This window comes from Musa acuminata, chromosome BXJ3-1 (genome assembly GCF_036884655.1).
Source record: "Musa acuminata AAA Group cultivar baxijiao chromosome BXJ3-1, Cavendish_Baxijiao_AAA, whole genome shotgun sequence".
Taxonomy (NCBI): domain Eukaryota; kingdom Viridiplantae; phylum Streptophyta; class Magnoliopsida; order Zingiberales; family Musaceae; genus Musa; species Musa acuminata.
The window spans coordinates 2,234,962-2,257,508 of NC_088349.1; the positions used below are offsets into that span (position 1 = coordinate 2,234,962).

Here is a 22,547-nt window from a genome sequence, read left to right on the forward strand (position 1 = left end):
CTCATCTATCAGTCCCAAAACATTAAGGAAAGAAGCCATTACAAACATGTTCACTACTCTTTTATTCGAATGGTCTAAAATCAGGTAACAACATAAAAATTGACAGAAGACAACACAAAGAGGAAGAGGAAGAGGATCGATCCCATTACATATTAGCATAAAAAATCATCATCATCATCATCAAGCTTGGAGGAAGCAAAGGAAGAAGACAACACAGGAGGAGGGTTCTTACTTTCTTACTCATTACTATTGACCCACCCATACTTTTCCATGTACGGGTTGACTAGGGTTTCTGGTGGGTAGCGATGAATGCAGTCCTCCCAAACGCCCTCGTCTTGCAAGTCCCTGCTCACCTCCCACATGCAACTGTTGCACTTGAACCCTGCGCCGAAGGTGACCATCAGTAGCCGGTCCCTCTTCTTCAGCCTCTTCTTGGCCTCCATGTAGGCCAGCACGTACCACAGGCTGCTGGCCGACGTGTTCCCCCACCGGTGCAGCGTCATCCTCGCTGGCTCCAGGTCGTAGTTGGACAGCCCCAGGTTCCTTCCTACCCCTTCGATCACCGCCGACCCCCCCGGGTGGAGGCAGAAGTGGTCGACGCCAGCTTTGAAGTTCACCCTGGCCGCCGCCGCTGCTGCGTCCGCCTTGGAACGCCGCAGCCTCTGCCGCGCGGCCCGGGCGGCGTAGAGGATCAGCTCCCTCACGGGCAGCACCTTCGGCAGCAGCCGCTGGAGGTTCTCCGAGAAGGCGCGCACTGCCGCCTTGGGGAGGTCCCTGCCGAGGTAGAAGCCGACGAGGCCGCCGTCGTCCTCCTTCTGGGCCGCGCAGTTGTGGGCGTCGTTGTTCGCTCCGATGTGCGTTCGGACCAGGCACTTCAACCTCATCTTGGCCCGGTGCTGCAGAGACGGGTCGTTAGAGAGCAGCATGGAGCAGCCGCCGGAACGGAAGAGGCAGTTCCCGAGCATCATGGACTTGTCGCTGCCGCAGTACCAGTTGGGGCCGATGGACTCGGACGCCACGACGACGGCGAGCGTCCTCCCCCGCGTCTTGAAGATGCTGTTGACGAGGTCGACGGCGATGAGGCTGGCGCTGCACCCCATCCCCGACAGGTTGAACACCTTGACGTCCTCCCGCATCTTGTACCTGCGGACGATCCTGGACGCCAGGGAGGGCGCCGGGGAGAACATGGACACGTTGACCACCAGCACGTCGATGTCCTCAGGGGAGAAGCCGGTCTTGCGGAAGAGCTCGTCGAGGGTGGTGTTCATGAAGTCGTCCATCTCCGACAAGCCGTCGTCGTGGGTCGGGCACTCCTCGCGGCCTTCCACGATGTTCCTGGGGCCGTAGGTGTCCTCGCCGATGCCGGAGTTGACGATGACCTTGAGGAGGAACTTGTACTCGGGGAACCCCAGCCTCTTGTTCCTCTCGACAATGTCGCCGCTGAGCTCGGTCGAGATCTTGCGGTCGTCCGACGCCTTGAAGCACACGTATTCAAGGAGGTAGCAGTTGCGGTATCTCCACCGGCCGAAGACGACCCATAAAAGAGACGAGAAAGAGCAGAGCAGGAGGACCATGGAGAACAGTTGCAGGATCTCCATGGGATGGTGCTTCTGCTCCTCTTCGTTTCCCTTTTCTGATGCAAGGAGACTGAATGCAGTCGTCGTCGTCTTCTTCTTCTTCTTCTTCTTCTTCTTCTTCTTCTTCTACTTCTTATCTCACATTCACTTCCTACTCTACTGCTTTGTGTCCATAACAGGAAGGAAGGATAGTGAGAGAGTAATTTATGCAGTGAAATAGGTTGAGGAGAGCCGCTTTTAATGCGTTCTCTTCGCTTCCAACCGCCCACCGAAAATGTCCCTTGGTGTTACGAGATTGTCATGCTGGAAACCCTTACAAGGGAGAGGGAGAGAGACAGAGAGAGAGGTGTGGAGGGGACCTCCTCCTGCATGGAGTTCTTTCGCTTTAAGCGCGTTGAGTTTACTTGCGGAGAACCTCAACATCCAACCAACAATGCCCACTCATTACAATCTTGAGTAAATGCTCTCTCTCTCTCTCTCTCTCTCTCTCTCTCTCTCCCTCGTGGAATCCATCTCTCCTTTCTCTGCTTCCAACACAATATAGCAATCAAGGATACATCCTGTAATTCATAGCATCATACGAATCTACTTTTATGATTATTTTCTATACCAAAATATTTATTTAATAATGACATTTCAGATCTACTTATTACAGCTCATGGATTAAAACATTAACATAGTGTTAGTACATCCAACCTGTTCTTTATCACATCAACTTGTTAAGATTGAGGATTCAAAACTTTACTGGATGTATCTTATTAATGAAGGTGTCAATTGATAACAGAGTATTTAAGAAGAAGAAGAAGAAGAAAAAAGAAAAAAGAAAAAGAAAGGTGATGATAAAGCTTTTCTCACAATCTTTATACAATATTTTAGTGCATATATGAACATGAAAAAAGTTCAATTATCTTTTTTTAATATAATATGACCAGTAAATCTTTGATCATTTTTTTCACTATATTATGTAAAAAACAAATTATATATTATAATATAAATTATCAATTTTTAATTTTTAAATTATATAATTTAAATTATTATTTAAAATATCTACATCATATTTTGCTTTAAAGATTTTAAAATAATTATAAATTATTTTTAAATCATCTGACACTATTCATAGGGCCTTCATTTCAAAATCAATAATTACAAATAATAATCTCTTTATTATTTGTAATTATGTCCCATCTCCTCCACCCACTCCATCACCTTCTTCCCCTCCTCATCAGCTTTCTTTTTCTTCCTCTCCTCACCCTCCCTCCCACTCTACCTCCTCCTCCTCCTCCACTTCCACTGTCGACTCCTACCAATCTTCGCCTCCTCCTTCATCCATCTCCCTCAACCCCCTCATCTCATCCTCCTCCACTTTATCCTTCTATTCTTTCTCCCTCCACTCCTTTTTTTTTTTTTGCTTTCGCCTCATCATAATTTACTTAGAAAATTCGTTATACTTATTCACATAACATATTAAATATATATTATTTTGATATAAAATTGTCTTAAATTTATCATAAAATTTAAAAACTTAAGTTATTTTTTAAAATATATCAATTTTTATATAAAATTATCTTAAATTCTTACGCTCGGGTTATACTTGAATTACATTTGGGTTACACTTGAGTCACACTGATTCATATAATATATTAAAAATATATATTAGTTTTTATATAAAATTATCTTAAAACCATCATAAGACTAAAAAACTCGAGTTATCCTTAAAAATATATTTATTTATGTATAAAATTATCTTAAATTATCTAAAAAATGTTATTATACTTGAGTTACACTAATTCATAAAATATGTTATAAAATATATTATTTTTATATGAAATTATCCTAAATTTATCATAAAGCTAATCACAAAATCTTATATTTCATATATTGACTTAATCACACTCGAAATTAAAATAAGTTAAACTCGATATGTCATGACTCGAGTCTGATGGGCTAACTGGCCTATCAACTTCGTTTGGTCTAAACCGACCAAAATACTTAAGTTGAAATTGATAGTAATACACTCATCAGACCCTTATAAGTGAATCTTAATCCTACCGACTTTCGATGTGAGACTAATAGGAGTGTTACATAACCTATTTTAAAATTAATATTTTTTTATTTTTTTAGATACTTTAAGATAATTAATTATATATAAATTAATAATTATTTAAAAATATGATTCCAAAAAAAATATTATTTTTTTACTTTAGATAAATTTAAAATAAATTTATATATATAATTAAATATATTTTTAATATATTTTGTGAATGAATCTAACTCGATTGCCACTTAACCCGAAGAGCTTAGATTTGACTCGAATTAAGATACCTCAATTGGATCGAACTGGCCCATGGATCAATTGAACTTATCAATTCAAGGACATTATCAAGATTTTAAAAAAGATATATCCTAGTAAAAACCAAATATGTAGACGTCATCTTATATAAGTTTATTACTATAGGTCTTTTTGGTAAATTAATTAAAAAAATTAACAATAGAATTTTAACATCCAACTAATAATAGACCGTTGTGTTAAGTACGTATTGAATTATTATATTATTTATCACTAGTACATGTAGTATGCAGCCAGCAGTGGAATAGTCATTAATACTGTCCTACTGAAGACTCAACAGCTGCTAATCATCTCAAATCTGATACTTGGAAATCCTAAATTCGATCAGTGACTATTTTTATTAGAAATACCAATGCACAATGCAGATTAAAAATAATCGCTGTCGACAGATTATTTCCTTGTTTATAAAGGGTAAAGGATCATTTTAATCCCAAATACTTATGATGGACATACGCACGAGCTCCTATCAATACGGGATCTAAAAAAGATTAATATTTTTTTATCTTTAAATAATTTAAAAAATATATTTTTGTAATTCAAACCACGATCAATATACATAGCTTTCCTTTAAATATTTAAATAGATAATTTTCGTACCTCAAACATTGATCTTTCATGTTTTAAACGAACAATTTTATCATTGTACTTAGGCCCATCCTCTATATCAATCTCAAATACTTGTGATAATTAAACAAAATCTTTATGAACTAAGTTAGTAAGCATCGATGCGGATGTTTTAACAAAATAACGATATTATATTTACCTTTTCGAATAAGAAAGAACTCATACCACCTAAGGACCTATATATACATGGGTCTCAAATGGAAAGATGAAACCTTGGTTTAAACATTACTCACCTTCAAATTATGATGCCTTGTGTCAAATCTATCCATCAAACCTGTCATGGAATGGTGTAGAATTCACACCGAGCTCCATTATGCATCTGAATACAGTACAGGTCTTGCTATATTGCATGAGGAAAACTCACAAAAATCGAGAATGGTAAACAAACGAACAAGAGGTAATGCAGATACAGAAGACTTGTTCAACCCTTCAATTATATATATCCATGCCTCACTGGAATTTAGATCCACAAGTGAACAAGTCAATGAATTAAATGAAATTGGAGCAGTATTATGTGGTGCATCACTCACATAGCTAAAAGGCCAACCATCACTCACACAGTATTAGTTCAGTCCTGTAATGAAAAGCAATCTTGTGACTCAACAGGGTCTGAAAAGTTGTGCCAATGGATTTTAGAATCACTTTCTATCGATCATATTTGAAGGAAAAAGGAGCAGGCAACATGACACATCTGTAAGGCAAAATGGTAGTTTTGAACCTAAAAAATGGATCATGGGCCTGAAAAGGGTTGCCTCAAACCCTCTCTAATCTCACACATCAGAGGAGATTTTACAGGTTTAGAGAGTTTTGGGGAGCTTATCAGAATTTGGATGATCCATTCATTCTTTTCCCAAATGACCCACTTTTCTTAATTTTACTGAATTATATTAATTTCTTTAAATTAATTAGGATGAAAATTGGCATAGTATCATATTACAATACCAATTAATTATGATCGTCGTAACACTAACTTAAGCATAGTAGAGATACGTATTTATTGAGAACGCTTCCGATCTAATTTTGGATATTTAATTCAATCCGTATCGAACAAACGAAGAACGCTTCCGATCTAATTTTGGATATTCAATTCAGTATCGAACAAGTGAAGATAACCTTGATTATATATATATATATATATATATATATATATATATATATATATATATATATATATATATATATATATAATAATAATAATAATAATAATAATAATAATTTTGTCATATAAATAAGTTGAAATCATCTATATTTGAGAAATTACAGAATATTTGAAATCCACAAAAAATTATAAATCGGGTCTGGTATGAACGGCGAATCCGAAGACCAATTTATATTCGGGTCGGACTTTAAACGGCCGTGGAGTGATTTCGGATCCCTGAAATCACTCGACCCGAGTCCGGACTGTTTCTGTCGCCGTTTTGACAGACAGACTAACGGAAGTGTGAGTTGGAACAAGTGGGCCTGCCGCTTTCGCCACCAAATAGATGCCACGCGGTTGCCCTGTTTTGGGAGTCCAGGGGATCTTAACGAAACGAAGAAGGGAAGCTCAAACAGAACGAAGCAAAAAAAGAGAAATATTACCGACCTTTTTCCTCGTTCTCGCTCCTGCGCCTCCTCCTCCTCCTCCTCCTCCTCCTCCTCCTCACCACCACCAACGCCCGATTCCCAAGAGAAGGACAAGCAAACGGGACCCGAGGCCGCCGCCGCCGAATGGGCCGCCGCCGCCGCTGCCTCTCCGCGGGATCGTTCGTCGACGACGCCGAGGAGGACGGCGCGGAGTTGGAGTGGCCCTTCGGCCGCCTCGACGAACTCGGCCGCGACGAGCTCCGCGCCACCGCCTACGAGATCTTCTTCACCGCCTGCCGCTCCTCTCCAGGCTTCGGCGGCCGCTCCCCGGCCTACCACAATCCTTCTGAGACCACCGCCACCGGCGCGGCGGCTGGTGACGCTGCCGGGAGGCCGTCGTCCGGAGGCGGGGCGAACATGGCGGTCAGCAGCCGGATAAAGAGAGCCCTGGGACTGAGGACGAGGAGGGCCGCCCACATGCGCCCGATGACGCATTTAGGATCGCCTGCGATGTCGCCGGCCATGTCCAGCCTGGGCGGGGGCGGGGGAGCGATGGGTGGCGCTGGTTCCTCGGCGGGGAAGGTGAAGCAGCGGCCGATGACGTCGGCCGAGATCATGCGGCAGCAGATGGGCGTCACGGAGCTGAGGGAAACCCGCCTCAGGAAGACCCTCGTGCGCACCCTCGTCGGCCAGGTTGGTTCGTCGTCCTCCCCGAATTCCTCATGATTCCTTGCATCCATATGCATCCGCTGCTTGTGCATCGCCAACATGATGCATATGAAATCAATGTTGATGAGCCTGCAATCAATTCATCGAACGACTCTTCTTGATCAGGCGGGTAAAAGGGCAGAAGCAATCATCCTCCCTCTCGAACTCCTCCGCCACTTGAAACCGTCCGAATTCAACGACCCTCAGGAGTATCACGTATGGCAGCGGAGGCAGCTCAAGGTCCTCGAGGCAGGGCTCATTTTGCACCCCTCGATTCCCCTGGACCGGATGAACACCGCCGCAGCCCGCTTCAGCGAGATCGTGAGTGCGAGCGAGCTCAGGCCCATCGACACGAGCAAGAACTCGGAAACGATGCGGACCCTCTGCAACTGCGTCATGGCCCTCGCATGGCGCACCCATATCGGGCCTCCCGTCGAAGTGTGTCACTGGGCCGACGGCTTCCCCCTCAACGAGTACCTATACCTAGCCTTGCTCCGCTCCATCTTCGATCTCCGGGACGAGACCGTCGTGCTCGACGAGGTCGACGAGCTGCTCGAGCTGATGAAGAAGACATGGAGCATCCTCGGGATCAACAGGATGATCCACAACGTGTGCTTCACTTGGGTCCTGTTCGAGCAATACATCGCGACCGGGCAAGTGGAGCCGGACCTGATCGCTGCGGCGCTCGCGATGCTCGTCGAGGTGGCCAACGACGCCAGGAGGCCCGACAGGGAGCCCGGGTACGTGCGGGCCTTGTCGGCAGCATTGGCCACGATGCAGGGGTGGGCGGAGAAGCGACTGCTCGAGTACCACGACTGGTTCGACAAGGTCACGATCGGGATGATGGAGAACGTGCTCCGGTTGGCGCTCTCGACGGCAAAGATAATTAGCGAGGACTCTTCGATCGCCGGAGGTGCCGGGGTGTTCGCCGAGTTTGGGACTCCAGCTTCAACCAAATTCTCCTTGGTGAACCGCGTCGAACACTACATAAGGACTTCCATGAAGAGTACCTTCACCAAGGTCAGTGACGAAGAATGTGATCCTTCAATTAGACCTGTGTGTTCTTTGTGACTGAATTCTGACAGCCAAGCCAATGACTTCAGATCTTTGAGAACGAGAACGGGAAGATCGATAGCATGGTGGTGGAAGTAGACGAGGACCCCAACGACACACTTGTGAATCTCGCCAAAGAAACAGAGAAGCTGGCCATGTTTGAGAAGGAGAACTACAGCCATATACTGAAGAGGTGGCATCCTGTTCCGACGGCAGTGGCGGCAGTGACGCTTCACCATTGCTTCGGCATAGTGCTGAAGCAGCACTTGGAGAGGGTCACAGGCCTCACGAATGAGTTGGTGAGGGTGTTGCACACAGCGGGGAAGCTGGAGAAGAAGCTGGTTCAAATGGCTGTCGAGGATTCGGCCGACGCAGAAGACGGCGGCAAGAGGATCATGGGGGAGATTATCTCCTTCGAGGTGGATTCCGTCATCTTGAACCTCATGAAGAATTGGATTGATGAGAGGCTCAGGATGGGAAGGGAGTGTGTATTCAGAGCTAAAGAGACAGAGGTAAGTGGTTCATGGTTATCATCAAGAATCTCCCTGTAGAGTGCATCTGACACCAATACATGTTAATTTTGCGATGCAACAGACTTGGAACCCCAAGTCCAAGTCAGAGCCATACGCACAGTCTGCAGTGGATCTGATGAAGCTGGCCAAGGTGACGGTGGACGAGTTCTTCGAGATCCAAGTGGGAGGAAGGGATGAACTGGTGCAGAAGCTTGCAGATGGCTTGGATTCTCTGTTCCAGGACTACATCTCTTTTGTTGCATCATGTGGTATGTAATGGCTTCTTTGTTCTGACGGGACAATTAGAGTATGATCACGGTCACCGAACGCTCTACTGCAGGTTCGAAGCAGAGCTACATCCCGGCGCTCCCGCAGCTAACGAGGTGCAACCAGGACTCCATGGTCCTGCAACTATGGAAGAAGGCAGCCACCCCATGCAAAGCAGGCATCGACCCTGGCCTCCTCCACGCTCCATGCAAAGCGGGAATAGACCGTCGCAGCTTCCACCCGGTGCGCATGCCTGGCGGTGCGGGCGACATCACCAACCACCCGCGCCCCACCGCCAGCCGCGGCACCCAGCGACTCTACGTGCGCCTAAACACCCTGCACTACCTCCTCGGCGTCCTGCACTCCATCGACAAGTCCCTCTCCTTCTTCTCCCGCCCCGGCCCTTCCCCGTCTCCTCGCACTCCCATGCTATCGCGGCGGCGAGCCGCCGGCCCCACCCACTTCGACCTGGCCCGCTCCACCGTCCACGCCGCCATCCTGCACGTCGCCGAGGTCGCCGCTAACCGCCTCATCTTCCTCGACTCATCCCAGTCCTTCTACGACTCCCTGTACGTCGGCAGCGTAGCTGAAGCTCGCATACGGCCCACCCTCCGGATCCTGAAGCAGAATCTGTCGCTTCTCGTCTCGGTGCTCACGGACCGGGCGCAGCCGCTGGCGGTGAAGGAGATAATGAAGGCTTCCTTCGAGGCCTTCTTGATGGTGCTGTTGGCCGGGGGGAGCGGGCGAGCCTTCGCGAGGACGGACCACGACATGATCGCGGAGGACATAGCGAACCTGAAGCGGGTATTCTGCACCAGCGGGGAGGGGCTGCTGTCGGAGGAGGTGGTGCAGAAGGAGGCGGCGGTGTCGGACGGGGTGGTGTCGCTGATGTGCCTGCCCACCGAGAAGCTGGTCGAGGAGTTCAGCATCATGGCATGCGAAGCCAGCGGGCTGGGGAGGTCAATGGAGCGGGTGCCGATGCCGCCGACGACCGGCAGGTGGCACCGATCCGATCCCAACACGGTGCTCAGGGTGTTGTGCCACCGGAACGACGACGTCGCGAACCGATTCTTGAAGAGGGCTTTTGATTTGCCGAAAAGGAGGTAAAGGTAGTAGTTGTTTGTACTCACAGTTAGGTGTTTACTATGCTGCGAGAAAAGGAGAACAGCCTGTGTAAATAGAAGAAAACGAGGATTCTAATTATCCTAATATAAAGACCATTTTGTTGTCCTAACTCCATGACATAATTGATACATGTATCATCAGATTCGACAAAAGGAATGCACCGAAAATGTACTCCAACAGTCAAGAATATTTCATAATAGAAAACAATGTCCCTAAAAAATTCGAGTGCTGGTATTTAATCTACTTAATTCGTCTTGAAAACATATATCGAACACCTCATCTAATGCTTACTTTCGTATTTTTGTTGTAATCCTGCATTTAAAAAAGATTGAATGTTTTTCGTTGATGTGTTATCTTCCCTTCGGAATGACTAGACTATGCATGTCAAGTCATGACAGATGAAGAAAATACTGATCGTATCAGAACTAATCCTAAGGATCGAGTTTGAGGTGCAAAGGAATTCTGATAGTGGTCATATCAGAATTTAATACTTCTCTCGCTCTGTCAATTATATATAATACACGAAAAACACAAAAAAAAAAAGTGAGGCTTGGGAAGCTCCTCCCTACTTGAAAATGCCCCATCTTCCAATTAGATCAAACTAGTCGTCAGCTCTACTTACTCTGATACCAAACTATAACATCTTAATATATCTAAATTCAAGATATTTTCTTTGCAAATATTGAAAATTAATCAATGACCAAAAAGGTTCACAATATCATTAGCAACAACTACCAATATTTTTGTAAAAAGACATGGTTCAGACCATAACACGATTCGAGCATGCAAAACAAATGATATTATTGTAAAGATCAGATTGTGCAACAATCAAAACATATGGGAGACTAATCATGTGAAGCAATGGATATTTAGATTGCATAAAATCCGAAGAGGAAGAATGATTTAAGAGAGAGGAATTCATTTGCTGCCAAGGTGACGAAAACACAACAATAGTGTTGATTGCGCTTGCTTTTCAGAATAAGTTGCTTGCAAAGGATAAAATAAAATAAAAAAGAATCATTTAACATTATATGGACATATCCTCTGGAAACAAATAGATATTGTAATTAAAAGACCTAATTTAACTAAGAATAACTTTATATAAAACTCAATGGTGATAAAACATCCATATAACCAATCCCAAATAGTTGGGATATCATGACATTATTATTACTGTTGCATTCCTAATGGGAGAGAGGAACGGGTCATCAGGTGAAGACCCTATTGATTACAGGATGTTGGTGTGCAGCTTGCCAACCTTCACCAACAATTTGCCTGGTCAACTAACTACAAAACTAATCCTATTAAGCTGTCTGCTAGAGATCAGAAAAGTTTAAAGAACAAATAGTGCTAATGAAATTGAAAAATGCTGATAAAAAATAACAAGTTATTGAAGATTAGTGAAATTGGAATCCAAACTTCTAGCTTTGTAGGGGACTGTATGGAAAAATGATCTCACAGGCCGCCCTAAAGAAGACCCAAAAACACACTAATATTTGCTCATCGATTGTACTACGTTTAACTGCAGTCTAAAGCTATATGAATTGCATGGAGATCATAGGTTGACTGACCTGCTGTGCATTGAACATCATTGACACTAGCGCTAGCCTGTGGCCGGTTTGCAAAAGGCAAGATTCATGATTCTTAATGGTCTGCTAACACAACAGGATAGACAACAGATTAACTTCACAATATCTAGAGAATGTAACCAATTCATGCATTGCATAGACCTAAAAATATGCTGTCACCTTAAGAAACATTAATCTAATGTTGAAAATCTTAATGCCAACTTGGCTTTACCATTCTACCTTCAATAACTTGTTAGATCAGATATCTGAAAATATAACTCGTTAATAAATAGCACCTGAACCATAACTTACTATCATTCTTAACATTTATATGAAATTAAAACGGAATAAGATCAAAACTATTGAATAAGCAATGCTCCTATATCAAGTTTTTCAAGGATAGCCTATTTGTTTTCACAGAATTCAACTTAAACCAGCTACTTCATGACCGGTGACCATCTATAACAATTATTTACTAAATCTCACGTTAATAGAGAAAATGCATCCAGAAATCTCATAGATGGATGTATATCATCTCTAACATACCACCAGCATCTCATGCGAGCCAAGGGACCTCCATATAACTGAAACATCAAACCATCAATGTTTTTTAAGTGTTCTGGCTCAATAAACACCACAAGCATGTGACAGCTTCCTCAATGCTTTTGCACCTTACTCTGCAAGAAGCTTCATTTGGTAGAGTGGGAAGCAATTTCATATGCGGCGCCGCCTGTACAAAAGGCATAGAGGGAAGAAACGATTATGCCATTGACAAATATCTGAAGTACTACTACGATTGGCATGTTCCCTACTCAAATAACAGTTTACTCCATCATAAAGCAGTCTCCACTACTCTGTATGTCCCTACTCTTTAAGTCAAAGCTACTGATGCTACTTTGATAGAAATACATCTCTACAGCATCTGCCAGATATCTGGAAGCTAGGCAAATAACACATCTTTACACTTAATACTCACAAGAAGAGAACAGACATAGTAGCAGGCGGTGATAACAACCAAAATAGATATTCCCAGTACTACCACCAAGTTGCTTCATAAAAAAAGTAAAGTCAATGCCACAGATATATTAGCAAACTACATTACCAAAACACAAAATAGAAATGGTCCATTAGCTACTCTAGCTTGTAACTAGAGGCAGAGCTAGGGCATAAATTTTCTAGAAAAGCAGAAAACACAACTAATCACGCCAAACTTGAGAACTGGAAGCTTTCGAAACAGTAATATGAGGTATCAACTACTCCTCAGAACTAATACTTATTTTATACTACGAAGAGAAGAGAATTGCAGTTTAACTACTGAGATCAAGCAGTCCAACCCGGGATGAAGTTTGATTTTCTTTGCGATGCGCCAGACAATGGCCCAAGAAGCTCATAAGAGAGGCATTAGCTGCATAAATAAGAAAACCAACCCTCATTCATGAATACCCAGTTGGAACTGAAATCCTTCTGCAGTTACTGCTGCTGGGCTTGCCTGCCCTGTGGACCACCATAACCACCTCCATAACTCACTGGACCACCAGGGGGCCCATTCACATGAGATGCTCCATACGGCCCTCCCTGTGAAGGGTCAGACCTCCATGCATTTGGGTAACCCGAACCTGCATTAGCATCTCCATACCCACCACCCATGTAAGCAGATCCAGGTCCTTGTTCACCTGAGTTGCCCGACGGATTGGTAACTGAACCGCCACTACCGCGTGCACCAACAGACCCATAGCCACCTTGGTTACCATAAGGCCCTTCTGACCCTCCATATGCACCGTAACCATAACCCTGATTCATGTAACCAGAGGACCCATTTTGGCCGGTTGGCGCTGCACCAGATCCTCCACTGGCTGCTGAAGAATTCCATGAGGGGGCTGGACCATAGGCTGTGCTTCCACCATAGCTTGCAGAACCATAACCAGCTGGAGCTTGATTACCCCAAAGGTTCCTTTGACCACCTGGGGTACCACTTACATAACCAGCATTAGGAGCATTAGGATTTGCATAGGTCCCAGGAGGTCCACCGTACCCCCCAGAGGCATTTCCATAGCCCCCAACACCATAACCTGCATAACCAACACCATTATTTGCCGCTCCAAACCCATAACCAGGTGCACCATAGCCAGAGGAGCCGTAGGCTGGATATCCACCGCCTCCTGCTTGAGGTTGCATGTACCTATTAGCATCTGGCCTACCATCATATGAGCTAGAGTTACCACTAGAACCACCATATGACGGATACGACCCACTGGCCATTGATCGGCCGCTACCAGTGTTTGGATTTGCATCTTTTGGAAGGGCACGCTTGACTTCCACAAGCTTGCCATTCATATCATGAAAGGGCTTGAGAAGAACTTCATCAGCGGTATCCTCTGAATCAAAAGAGATGAACCCAAAGCCTCGAGGGCGATGGGTATTTTGGTCATACATCACAACTGCATCAGTTACAGTGCCGTAGGCCTCAAAGTACTGACGAAATCCATCTTCAGTCAGGGTGGGTGGCAACCCTCCAACGAATATCTTTTTGGACCTGATGCTTGAACCAGCACCTGCTCCCACTGATCTCCCGACAGGGGGGTTCCCAGACCTGACAGATGTTTGCTGCTCTTCTCTCGAAAGAGCCCTTTTGGCTTCCACCTGGTGATCAAATCAGGCAGTACAGAAAAAAAGATACTATGGACATCAACAGATAAGAAAGAATGCAGTATCAAGATTTCACCAAGACTCTTCTACATCACAAAAGAAAAGGAACCTTTCAGAGAATGCCAACAGAAAAATAATGCAAGATATAAAGAAAGGACAAAAAGATTAAAATGATCCGTCTTTCTGTAATGTCCTGTAACTTCTCCCGCAAACTAAACCATTACAAAATTGCATCTTCAAAAGTAAACAAAAAACATATGACATCAAATTATATTAATATAACATAGAACATATTCTTGGTAGTCATCTTTTATGAAGAATTTTCTAAGGTAGCAATATTAACTTCTTTACCCCACCACCCCGATAAAGTATATAAACATATGATACCTTGTTGAAATTAACAGTCACTTCTTTCTCGAGTTTTTGTTCTATTTCTCTAATCTTCTTCACCTCTTTCTCATCATCCAAAAGTTCTCTCTTGATAATTATCGTCTTCCATTAAATAAAATGTCACTACATAGGAGGCAAAATATCCTATCAATTTTGTCCATCATCATGAATTTAATCCCAAACAAAGATCCCTTACTGCCAGGTTTTCGAAACAATATCAGGAACAGAAACCACACGTCAAATTTATAAAAGGCATGAATAGCAAGAACCAATTAGCTCCGCATGTCTCCAAAGATAGCACAATACAAACATAACTAATCATAAGCGTAAAACAAAAATAAACTCTCAAGATAGTAATCAACTTCAAGCATATAAATGAAGTACAAAATCCATATGCCAAACGCAAGAGATGGACCAAGAAAGTTCCAGCAGTACATCAAACAGCTACGCATGAGAAAGAACCAAACCTTAAAATCAGTTTATAACAAATTTCGTATGTCACTCTAATATACTAATTGAGGTAACCCATAATCCAACTCCATACAAATAAGTGCACCAGAATACAAGAAAAAAAATTCATATACTCCAGAAAGATGACAGAGATCCCAAATTGTTGAAAGATCAAATAAACCATCTGATATTATTTTCAAAAAAGAAAGACCATTAGCAAATCGTGACAATTTCGTGGTCCAAAATACTGAGACAAAACCATAGAACACAAATAAAAAACGCTAATTTTTTTGTCAGAAGAATAAAAACACAACGTTAATAAGTTTAACGAGTATAAGTAGTGACCACACGTCAAAACCCTATTTCTCACATCATCAAAACCTAAGAACTGAAACTCCACAACCATCACGAATTTCCCAAATAATCGACAGATCTAAGTAATGGACCCATTTTCACATCAAATCCAAGCAAAAAACATCCAAAACCTACGGATCCGAGAAGGAAAACAAGTAGAGAGAAAAGGTGATGAAGCTCACGTTGCGGCCATCGATGTTGTGTTTGTCCTGGAGGACGCGGTCGAGGACGGAGGGATCGGCGAAGACGACGAATCCGAAGCCCCTGGGGCGGCCAGTGGTCTTATCCCTCATGATGGTGGCGTCGAGGACCTCCCCATAGTTCCCGAAGTGTTCCCTGAGCTTCTCCTCGGAGGTCTCCCACGAAATCCCGCCGATGAACAACTTCCCCTCGTCCGAATCCATCCCACCCTGCGGGATAATGGAGGAGACGCAGAGAGGAAGAGGAGAGGAGAATGAGAGGTGACGCCGCCGACTTTGGGAGGAACCGAAGAAGAGAAACCCAAATGGAGAGGGACAAAATGCGAGGTTGATTCCAATCCAATGGTCGAGATTTGTCGTTCGGACAGGTGCGAAGGTTACCCTTTCGGAAATCGCAAGGACTCGACGCTCGCTTCGACGACCACGATGCCTCCGTCATCCTTGATGATTAGATCGTAGCCGTTTATTTAAGGCTGAGTCCCGACTTAGAAATTCGATATAAAAAAGAAAAAAATAGCTTTCTATAATATTCTAATTTTAAAAATTAATATTTTTATCATTTATATAATTATTAAAATTAAAGTAATTGTTTTTTGGATCCTTACAACAAATATAAGAAGATATAGATTAATAAAAAAAAGTCTCTTTTGTTATTATGTATTTATGTTAAGACACGACAATTTCCTAGATGTTTCGAAGAATTATGTGTTTAAAATCATAACGTTTCTAAGTGTTTTTATGCTCTACTTACTAATTATAAAATTATATTTTGTTATAAAACATAAGTGATGTATTTTATTTTCTCTTTCCTTTTTATCATACAATTCTTTTTTTTTCTTGGTATTGTGATCATTGTTGTCTCTTTTTATTCTTTCATTTATTTCTTATGTTGAAATAATAAAGAAAGTCATATATTTATTTTTTATTTCTTTTTCTTACCAAGAATGAAGTTTAAAAATCAACATCATTTTAATTGTTTGGAGTTATTGAAACATCAATGATCATTAGGTTTTTGGAATGTTTTGTATTATTGATCATATGTAATCATGTGATATTAGTATATTTTCTCTTCACAACTTTTGATTTGGAGATTTCTTTTGGTCTTTTCCACCTACCCTATTCTTTATGTGGTCCTTCACTCAAAAGGATTTTATATATTATTGGAATCATCTTAATTATCTTCCATATATATATATATATATATATATATATATATATATATATATATATATATATATATATATATATATATATAATGACCCACCAAAAAGCATTTATCTTAAAGGTGTTGGGCAACACTATGCACTATCTATAACATTAATTGGGTTGCTTCTAACCTCAAATAGATATGAATGTCAATCATTCAGTAAGGTAGGAAACAATTGATGTCTAATAATATAAGGTTTCACTAAATTGTGATGGATATTTTTGTATAGATTATGATGCACGTTTGGTTCATCGAACTTATTTCCTCTCACTGAAGACAAACACGTAGAAAAAAGCTTTCATGTAATGGGCTAAAAACAATTAAGAACAAGACATAATTACAATAATAACTATGGCACATAAGAACGATACAACTAAGTTCTCTTTTGTATGGGCCATAATAGCAATTCAGGCTACACAAAAGACGAAAATTTGAGTTAGGACAAACCTAATCCAAGAGATTAGCACATTTTTAATGTAGGTAAGTAATAAACAAAGTTTAATGCTTATTTCAAGGTTTTGGGAATAAACTTTAAAGGTATTTTAGCTGAGATGGCCTCTAATAGTATTAGATCAAGAAATAGTAAATAGTTGCATCAACAATATCGAATACAAATATAATAGTATATGATAAATGGGTCTCTCTTGATCATTAGATATGTATTGTTAATATGTGTTAGTTTGAAGCAAGTCGATTGGATTCATATTCTTTAGTTTATCAGAGTTATTCTATAAGAATCATCTTTATTTTGAGCAAGGGTTTTTTTTTGTAAATATAAGAAAGATAATGAAGAATTCTTTTATAATTATTCTTCGACGCTTAAGTCAATTAAAAATTTTCATTGCCTCAAAATACAATAAGCCCTGAGTTTGAGTCAAAATAGTAGAAAGAAAAACTTAGGGTTTATGTTTAAGTAAATGAATAGGTTTACCATATTGTTATTATATGAGATCTTTTTTATAACATACGATTAGAGAAGAATATAGATATCTTTCATAGTAATAAAAATATATTAATTATAATAATAGTAGTGAGATCGATAACTTCGGATAAATTTTAACACCGATCGAGGGAGTAACACCTCATAGGAAAAATCATATCTTGTGTTTAATAGAAAATGAAGCATGGTACTCGAGAAAAGATGATAGTTTATGATTGAGATATGACTCGCAATATGAATTATATCATGTAAAAGAATGACACCTAATACATAGTTAATCTAAAAGGTATCATTTCTTTTATCATACACACAATATTGATGTGCCAAAGTTTTACAATAATCATAAATTTCATAATTCTCATCTCTAAACACCGAGCATTATCCTCGAATACATATTAAAATTTATGCTGTGTGCCACCTTCACACAATTATTCTTATAAACTCCACACATTAATTTGCTCATGAGAGATTAACCAATGACTCATGCATCAAGACTTAGAAGGCTTAAAAGAGGCTTCGATGTTCATCATAGAACTACAAGGCATCCTTTCCATCTTTGAGGATGAAGGATAAGGATGGCTCACTTATTGCTGGAAGAAGTGACTGAAGACATCAGTATTCATAGTAGAGCGGGTTTGGGAGCTTAAATATCCTCCTTGCTGTGGTGTATCCACCGAGGCTGCTCCATTGGCTCCCCACAATCCCCCACAAGCGGTAACCTTCGTGCACCAACTTCTCCCTTTCTACTGCCTTGTATGTTTCTGCACTACTATAGTTGTCCTCCGGGGACCTGAGGGTCATATGTTGCAGCAATGTCATTAGCTTAAGATGACAATACCTGAGTAACAAAAACATAGTCTAACAACTCATATAGGAAACCCAAGAACCATATTTTATTGCATGGAAAGGGTACTTCTCCAAGGAGCATTCTTAATTTTTATGCATTTTCTAAGAAACTATCGAATTATATGTTTCTTATGTTCTTCGTGAAGGGAATCGGATTCCTGTTGTACAAAATGGGCTCATGACCGATATATGAGATTGCAAAGCATGTCAGAAAAGGAGATGCCGACGAGACAACTACTGTACACAGACCTTAAGATTAGCTCGGTCCAGCCATGGTAGCCAACATTGATGAGGTTGTCGACGGTGGCTTCTCTGAGGTAGTCAGCTCTGGAGGAGAGGATGAAGACCTTCAACCCTTGGGTCCTGATATGGTGGAACAGGTGCACCATGTGAGCCACGGCTGGGGCGTCCGCCTCCTTCACCCATGCCTCAAAGGCACTTGCGTTTCTCTTCATGCCTCTGCACCCCAAAAGAATGTCGGCTCTCCCACAAGTGTGAGTTCTTTACTGGCGAGGAAGAACAAGAAGCAGGCGAGCATACCCGAACTGGCGCTGCTGGTAGTAGGGGACGGTGGAGAGGAGCACGTCGTTGACGTCGAAGACCCACGCGTCCTTGCCGTCGCCGCCAAGCTGAAAGGTGTGGGCGAGGAAGAGGATGACCTCCTCGGCGGCGAGCTGCACGTCGACCTCGTACTGCGTCGAGGTCACGTACCTGCCGACGTAGTCGACGCACTCGTCGGGCACCACCTCGAAGCCACGGATGTTGTTCAGCTCCACGTTCATCCGCCAGCTCTCGCAGTAGTTCTTCCGGCCGGCGGCCACCGCCGTGTCCTCCTCCCGCTTGCTGCCCATGAAGCCCAGGATGTTCCAGTCACCGGCCACCAGGCCGATGTAGAATCCAAGGAACAGGAAAACCGCTCGAGTTCTCATCATCCCTTCTGCTGCACGCGTCTTCCGCCGAGGACACGCCTGAGGTGGTGAACTGAGCAGCCTATATAATGTGGACTACAGTCAGTCGATGTCGGCATCCCTACTATTATTATTATTATAAATTTATATATTTTTATTGACCAAAGGGAACATTGGATCTTCTGGTCAAACACACGTCATATGTTCACAATGACCTGAAGTCATTTAACAAAAATGATAATAATAATAATAATAATAAGGTAATATAGTGATTGAAGTTGTTAATCCAAAGGATTTTCCTACTCAATTATTATTATTATTATTATTATTATTATTATTTTCTTGACATGAGATATCAATTTGGACCTGAGCTGGATCCAGCGATCTAAGATGACTTATTCGACTCATGAGGTGGGTCCCGACTAAAAAAAAAAGACGAGCTCCAGTCGTAGGTGGGTCCCGATCCCTTACTGCACACCTACTGTTGGGTCACGGGTGGGGCAGCTTTATTACTCGGAACGGTGCAGGAAGTTGACATGACAATAATTGAGGTAAAAAATGGGGGCATAGTAAATTGGTCGCCGTCTCTTTTGAGTATTGATACAGTAGATTTATCAGTACATTATTAATAGAATTCATGTAAATTTTATTTTTACTTCTTTAAGAAAATAAAAAGCTGATGTATGCGAAGTGATAAGAATTGATAGGACTGAAGCATGTGATACATTCTTATTGTGTCGACAATGGAAATTACATCAAACCGGCGGATCCGGCCAAAACAATTTTGACCGGTTTGATTCGATGATTGAATCAAAATTATAAATAGAATGGATTGAAGTGGACCCAATTGGTTGGCTTTGTGTGCGTGAAAGGAATCGGCAAATCCAATTTGATGCGATACGTTGTTATTATCTTGAGTATAAAATTAGATCATGTCAGCCGACCCGGCCAAAAGTATCGCGACCGGTTTGGTTCAATAATTGACTCTAAAGTATGAATACAATGGATTCAAATGGATCCAATTGGCCAATTTTATGACACGTCGACGTCCCCGTATGCATCGGTCTCACATGGCCCACACGCTAACTTCTATCGTTGGCATGTTAGATCCATGTGACCGACACGTAAACTCGTTGTTGGAACCATGGATCCACGTGGACAACCTCCTAGCACCACCTCGACGCCACTTAGCTAAATCTCGAGCCTCGTAAGAGGTAGCATATCAAACAATGTATAACCTCCATGTGACAGGTATATTAACACCACTGATCACCCCCATCTGATTCATGCCGTAGGTATGGAAGTTACTTAGTCCTGAACTCAGCGTGGTGCAATGGTATCGTCGCTCCCACTACACTTGTACAGCCCTCAAGCAGCGGCGCCACCACTCCGGTCGGAGCTCCGAAGGCTTCTAACCGGCCTCCTCTGCTGCTCCAACGACCAGCATTGCACTCCCTGTCGAGAGTCCGGATGAGTGCCACCGCGACGATCTCTTCTCCTGTATGAGTCGGTGGCTTTCTTGCGACTGCTTGCTTCGATAACCTGCTCCTGTGGTCGATTCTTCCCTTTCCCATCTCGATCGGCAACAACCACAGCTTCCTCCCCCTCTTCTCCTCCTCCGATTTCGGTCGATCTTTATCACCGAAGGATCACATGAGGCGATTCCCACCGTTACTTTTTCAGCGGTGGTCGTTTTCCCTGTAGCACTTCCCTGGCGAACGGTAGCTGTCTTCCCCTGCTGCCGCAACAGTCTCTACCCTCGTCCTCCCGATGAGCAGCTTCACCGCTCCTTAAAGACCGGCGGTCTACCCTTCGGCGTCACCGACAAGAGCGCCGGCCACGCCGTCAACTGCCACGGGTTCCCAGAGTATCGCCTCGGCGACTCCTTCCCCTGAACTCTTTCTCCGCCTCGTCGAGTTGCATCCGACCCGACGTGCACTGTGGCATTTGAAGCCGCAACCTCTCACAGAACTGAAGCGGTAATGAGCTTCTCTTCTCCGTGGGCAATGCTCCCAAAGGTGCACAGTCGCAGCCTCTGTTTCTACCGCCGACTGCTGCTCCCTTACCAACCGAAGTCTTTCGCTAAAAACTCTGCCGCCCTTCCGGCCACCAAACTCGGCTGCAAGCTGTGATCTGCACCGATCACAGCCGTCGTCGCTGCCTTGCCGTCAACTGCCACAAGCATTACTGCAACTATCTCCAACACTACAGATTTCTCCAGTATAACTGCAGAAATCTCTCCTGCATTACTGCAGAAATCACTGCAACTCTCTCCGGTATCGCTGCATATTTCTCCAGCATCGTTGTAAAAATCTCGCTGCAGAAATCTCTCCTTCATCGCTGCAGTCATCTCTCCTGCATTATGAGTGGCCATCAGTTACATAAATCACCAACCCCACTCTACTCTTCCGTCATAGCTCCGAATGATGTGGGTCTTGCTCCGATCACTTCTTTCGATAAATTTTATTTTATATTATTTTTATAGATTATTTTATCAAGTATATATGAGTTTTTTTAACTTTAGATGTTTGGTTGAAAATTTCTTTCTGTCTATAATCAAAATAGTTTACTCTGGTGAATATCAAGCCTTCACATCTTGTCTCTTAGCTTGTGATATACAACACCTTAAGTCACCCATGTATACTCTTCAACTAGTTGGTTCTGTTGAACACAAACATAAGTCATGGGTTCCAGAGTATCGCCTCGGTGACTCCTTCCCCTGAACTCTTTCTCTGCCTCGTCGAGTTGCATCCGACCCGACATGCACTGTGGCATTTGAAGCCGCAACCACTCACAGAACTGCAAGCCGCAACCTCTCACAGAACTGCAGCGGTTATGAGCTTTTCTTCTCCGTGGGCAATGCTCCCAAAGGCAGCACAATCGCAGCCTCTGTTTCTACCGCCGATTGCTGCTCCCTTACCAACCGAAGTCTTCCGTTAAAAACTCTGCTGCCCTTCCGGCCACCAAACTTGGCTGCAAGCTGTGATCTGCACCGATCACAGCCATCGTCATTGCCTTGCCGTCAACTGCCATAAGCATTACTGCAACTATCTCCAACATTGTAGATTTTTGTAGCATCGCCGTAGATTTCTCCAACATCGTAGAAATCTCTCCTGCATTATTGCAAAAATCGCTGCAACTCTCTCCAATATCGCTGCATATTTCTCCACCATCGTTGTAGAAATCTCTCCTGCATCACTGTAGAAATCTCTCCTGCATTGCTGCAAAACTCTATCTTATTATGAGTGACCGTCAGTTAC

The 22,547-nt window shown here is 42.9% G+C and overlaps 4 protein-coding genes across 7 annotated transcripts; 1 reads left to right on the top strand and 3 right to left on the bottom strand.

Annotated features, from left to right (window-relative positions):
- Positions 1 to 38: 38 nt before the first annotated feature.
- Positions 39 to 1,733, bottom strand: LOC135629306 (3-ketoacyl-CoA synthase 12-like). Its single transcript, XM_065136489.1, has one exon. It carries the CDS (start codon positions 1,596 to 1,598, stop codon positions 237 to 239), a length of 1,362 nt encoding a protein of 453 aa, XP_064992561.1. The 5' UTR covers positions 1,599 to 1,733; the 3' UTR covers positions 39 to 236.
- Positions 1,734 to 5,976: 4,243 nt separating this feature from the next.
- Positions 5,977 to 9,760, top strand: LOC135628817 (protein unc-13 homolog). Its single transcript, XM_065135742.1, has 5 exons — positions 5,977 to 6,806; positions 6,948 to 7,841; positions 7,925 to 8,386; positions 8,469 to 8,655; positions 8,727 to 9,760. Exons 1-5 carry the CDS (start codon positions 6,258 to 6,260, stop codon positions 9,758 to 9,760), a joined length of 3,126 nt encoding a protein of 1,041 aa, XP_064991814.1. The 5' UTR covers positions 5,977 to 6,257.
- On the bottom strand, positions 8,349 to 15,703 carry LOC135628818 (heterogeneous nuclear ribonucleoprotein 1-like). Of its 4 annotated transcripts, XR_010493003.1 has the most exons (5): positions 15,369 to 15,703; positions 12,681 to 13,986; positions 11,893 to 12,076; positions 11,350 to 11,430; positions 8,349 to 9,801 (listed from the first exon to the last, which is right to left on the bottom strand). XR_010493003.1 is itself a non-coding variant. In XM_065135744.1 (2 exons), exons 1-2 carry the CDS (start codon positions 15,588 to 15,590, stop codon positions 12,817 to 12,819), a joined length of 1,392 nt encoding a protein of 463 aa, XP_064991816.1. In that variant the 5' UTR covers positions 15,591 to 15,703; the 3' UTR covers positions 12,410 to 12,816. The 4 variants fall into 4 exon arrangements, 1 of the variants encoding a protein (XP_064991816.1); XR_010493004.1 differs by lacking the exon at positions 11,350 to 11,430; XR_010493002.1 differs by lacking the exons at positions 8,349 to 9,801; positions 11,350 to 11,430 and having other exon boundaries at positions 11,707 to 12,076.
- Positions 15,704 to 18,002: 2,299 nt separating this feature from the next.
- On the bottom strand, positions 18,003 to 19,351 carry LOC135628858 (acid phosphatase 1-like). Its single transcript, XM_065135805.1, has 3 exons — positions 18,920 to 19,351; positions 18,629 to 18,838; positions 18,003 to 18,323 (listed from the first exon to the last, which is right to left on the bottom strand). Exons 1-3 carry the CDS (start codon positions 19,309 to 19,311, stop codon positions 18,146 to 18,148), a joined length of 780 nt encoding a protein of 259 aa, XP_064991877.1. The 5' UTR covers positions 19,312 to 19,351; the 3' UTR covers positions 18,003 to 18,145.
- Between the last annotated feature and the right edge of the window lie 3,196 nt (positions 19,352 to 22,547).